General features: G+C 38.5%; 1 protein-coding gene across 1 annotated transcript in view; it reads left to right on the forward strand.

The window, feature by feature from the left end:
- The window catches only part of LOC102304457 (phospholipid-transporting ATPase ID), a gene marked incomplete at its 3' end in the record, with an annotated part of 9,142 nt that extends 6,029 nt beyond the window's left edge, over window positions 1–3,113 (forward strand). The window contains 10 exon segments of the mRNA XM_042214960.1: window positions 5–12; window positions 163–356; window positions 478–686; window positions 787–830; window positions 910–1,075; window positions 1,274–1,462; window positions 1,581–1,696; window positions 1,806–1,970; window positions 2,808–2,919; window positions 3,008–3,113. Of these exon segments, the coding sequence (XP_042070894.1) occupies window positions 5–12; window positions 163–356; window positions 478–686; window positions 787–830; window positions 910–1,075; window positions 1,274–1,462; window positions 1,581–1,696; window positions 1,806–1,970; window positions 2,808–2,919; window positions 3,008–3,113 (1,309 nt within the window).
- Window positions 3,114–4,250: the final 1,137 nt, after the last annotated feature.

Here is a 4,250-nt window from a genome sequence, read left to right on the forward strand (position 1 = left end):
CTGGTGTTATGTGTGAGTTTACACAAGCACAAATACAAAGAAAGTCACACAAAGTCTCAGCTTATAGATATAGAACTTAAAGACAGTGATTTGTTTTTCACCTGAGTGACAAGAGTAATATTGTTTGAATAATCAAGAAGTCTGATGTTTTCATTCCATCAGATCTTTGGTTTCCTGGCATCTATGTGCTCCATTTTGACCATTGGCAATGCAATCTGGGAAACAAATGAGGGCTCTGTCTTCACTATGTTTCTTCCTCGTGAACCGGGCATTGATGCTCCTCTCTCATCATTCCTCATCTTCTGGTCTTATGTCATTGTCCTTAACACAGTGATACCCAGTTCACTTTATGTCAGGTAAGTTTCAGCACAGAAAAATGATGAAACCAAAAAACAACCAAAGTTGGTTTGAACACTTGAGACTTGTGCTAATATGTATCACATTTTGAAATTTTACCAATTTGTGCTACATTGTTAGCGTGGAGTTCATTCGTCTGGGAAACAGCTTCTTAATAGACTGGGACAGGAAGATGTACTATCCTAAGAATGATACTCCAGCTCAGGCAAGAACCACCACACTCAATGAGGAGCTAGGCCAGATTAAATACATCTTCAGTGACAAGACTGGCACTCTGACACAGAACATCATGACTTTCAACAAGTGCTCCATTAATGGAAAAGCTTACGGTGAGCAGCTTTGCTTTTGTAAAAAGTTGTCACAGAGGCAAATGGAAACATGAACATTGTTTAAATGATTCATTTTACAGTACATTTATCTTATATTCAGGAGACCTCTATGACTTCTCTGGAGAAAGAGTGGAAATTACAGAGGTGAGAGGAAAATGCATGATTGTGTAGCTTATTTAAAGAAAGTATTGATCCAACTTTGTTGTTTTGGCTTTTCTTGCAGAGGACAGAGAGAGTGGACTTCTCCTGGAACAATCTGGCTGATCCAAAGTTCAGCTTTCATGACCACAGTCTGGTGGAGATGGTGAGAAGTGGAAACCCTGAGACTCAGGAGTTCTTCCGCTTGTTATCCCTGTGTCACACTGTCATGCCTGAGGAAAAGAAAGAGGGTGAGGGGTCCTCTAAAAGACATCTTCATTTCATTTACATTTCAGGAGAATTTCGAAATATTCTTGGAGTCTATTTAAAAACTCCAAATTCAGTGCAATAAAAGACATACAGGTACATGGAAATGTGCTCCACCATGCAAATGTTCAAATTTTACCCTTATATGCCAATTAAATTGTCATCTCTGTTTTACCTGGTAGGAGAGCTCAATTATCAGGCTCAGTCACCTGATGAAGGCGCTCTGGTGACTGCTGCAAGAAACTTTGGATTTGTGTTCCGATCACGCACACCAGAAACCATCACAGTAGTAGAGATGGGCAAACAAGTCATCTACGAACTTCTGGCCATTCTGGACTTCAGTAATGTGAGGAAGAGGATGTCAGTGATAGGTGAGATAAGGTGTCAACCATACTTATTTTGGCCATACTTCGTATATTCAGAAGATAGACAATTTCTCATTTCTGCATGCATTACGTCAAACTTTCTAACTTTCCCTGTCACTTCCAGTGCGCAGCCCAGAGGGGAAGCTGACTCTATACTGCAAAGGTGCAGACACCATGATCTTTGAAAGACTGCACCCCTCCTGTAACAAACTGATGGAAGTAACCACTAACCACCTCAATGTGAGTGATCCAAAGCATATAAAAGTAGCTTGAAGCTAAAATCAATGAAATTTTAATATAATTCATGTAATTTAACATTTGACTTCTTTCGATTATCAAACAAAAACAGGAGTATGCAGGTGATGGCCTCCGTACACTTGCTCTGGCATATAAGGACTTAGACAAGACCTACATGATAGATTGGAAACATCGGCAACATGAGGCCAGTGTTGCCATGGAGGGACGTGAAGAAAAACTTGATGAACTTTATGAAGAGATAGAGAAAGATATGATGGTTAGTACATGTGCTGAAAACTTTGTCACATCGCTAGATCATCTGACAGACCAATTTGCTGCTTGATGACCTACTGATAGTTTTCCAGAAATTATATGTACCAGGGATGTCAAATTAATTTCACATCGGGGGGAAATATAGCCCAATTTCATCTTAAATGGGCTGGACCAGTCAAACTCTGCTTGTCTCCAGTCAATGTTAATAAGTTTAACTATACATTTTACCTTGAGATATCTTACAATAAAAAAAGAAGTTCAATTTCAACACCTCAGATTTTCTTACATGATTGTGGCGGGGTGTGGTTTGCGATACTGCTGCAGGGGCGATTGACCCACCTGCGTGGCATCTGCAATCACGCCTAGCTGCTTAAAAGTTAGGAGTTCTGGTAAATGCTGTTGTTTTTGTGGTAATGTTGAGCTGGCAGCAGGAGAGCTGCAGCTCAGTGTGTGTTTGCACAGCAACCGTGTGAGTGTTAATAAAGTATGCTGAAGATCATGTTCATGCCATCGGGTCTGCCATGGTCATTTACAATGATAAGAAATGCTTCTGTAGTAAATGAAAGAAATCTATCAGTATAAATCTTTGAGCTTAAATTGTAAGACGTGAATGTGTAAAGGTACAGAAGAATTCTGGTGGTTTGTTTTCCCAGAATGTCCTTCAGAATGCCATCCTTTTCATCCTTTTTCCACAGTTGTTTCCAGATTAAAGTATTTGCCAGGCTGATTCTGGCACCTGGGTTCGTTTGACACCCCAGCTTTAGATTGTGCACTAATGTCACAGCGAAACCAGCATAATTTGTGATAAATGTATAAATCACAACTACATCTGTGGCTTTAGCTGTTGGGAGCGACAGCTGTGGAGGACAAGTTGCAAGATGGTGTACCACAGACCATTGAGCAACTGGCTAAAGCTGACATCAAAATCTGGGTGTTAACTGGAGATAAGCAAGGTCAGTGTCACTTTATGTTTCTTCTTATTTAAGCTTTGTTTTGTAGATTTAAGATTTATTGATTGAAAATTATTTTACTGTTCAACAGAGACAGCAGAAAACATTGGCTATTCCTGTAACATACTAAGAGGGGAGATGAAGGATGTCTTTGTTGTCTCAGCCAACACTGCTGAAGGAGTCAAAGAGGAGCTACAGTGAGTCGGTTAGAAACAGATAAGGATCAACTGTCAATCAGAGGCTTTTTCATCATACAATTAATGATGTCATTTGTCAGTTTATGAATTTCAGTAAACTTAAATTAACTAGAACAGCACGAACAGGAACTCAACCATTTGAGGCTTGATTCATCAAGTTACTTTTCCTACAGCTGTAAGATAAATTTGTAGCTGTTGTTTTACAATATTTGTTTGTACAGTTTTCTCAGACAGGCATGAACATTTTCACACTTCTCTCTTGTTTCAAGTTCAAACCTTCATAGAAAAATAAGTCCATTATAATAGAATGAAACCGGTGCAAAACGTTTCGTCGACATTGTTGTGTTTGTTGGGGAGAAAACGTACAAAAAAACACTACAAATTTGACAAGCTGAACGCATTCTTTACTGTACAGGAGGCACGAGATTGATTGACAGTGGTCTACAGCCAATCAGGATGCACAACACAATGTGCTGTTTAAAGAAACAAACAAACAAAAAAAAACCCCCAAAAAAACCCCACCATGCAAAATTGCACAAAAAAAATCTGCGAAACAGTGAGGCCACGAAAGGTGAACCGCGTTATAGCGAGGGACCACTGTATATCAAAATTTGCTGCTTTACTTTGGGGCAGATCTAGAGAAATTTTCTTAGGGTGGCATGAGGGTGGAAAAGAAATCAAATAGGGTGGCAAAATCAAAGTCTTTTTTTTTTCTCCACACACATATGCAGGTGGTTACATATGGTTATAATGATTAAAATGCAGTAAGTATACAGTGTTTTTCATATAAATATAGTCTATAACTTAATTATTGTCTGTAGCCCACATAATTAACACACTTTAGTTACATAAAACATGTGAGTTTTGATTTATGTACTGTATAGCCTGTATAATAAATAAATATGTAGCCCAATAAGTATAAAATCCAGAAAGCTACACAACATGGGGCGGTTCATTTACAAACACAAGTCTAACTTAAGTTTCACACTGTTTTTTGTTAGAAAACAATCACATTGTTACATGCTTAAATTACACAAAATGTCAGAAATCTGCACTGTCATGAACAAAAATTTAAACCTAATTTTTCATGATTTGTTGGATTAACCCACTGAGGTCTGAAATACAACCGGCCATTTT

This window comes from Haplochromis burtoni, unplaced genomic scaffold (genome assembly GCF_018398535.1).
Source record: "Haplochromis burtoni strain Fernald_Lab_line unplaced genomic scaffold, NCSU_Asbu1 Contig_632, whole genome shotgun sequence".
Lineage (NCBI taxonomy): Eukaryota > Metazoa > Chordata > Actinopteri > Cichliformes > Cichlidae > Haplochromis > Haplochromis burtoni.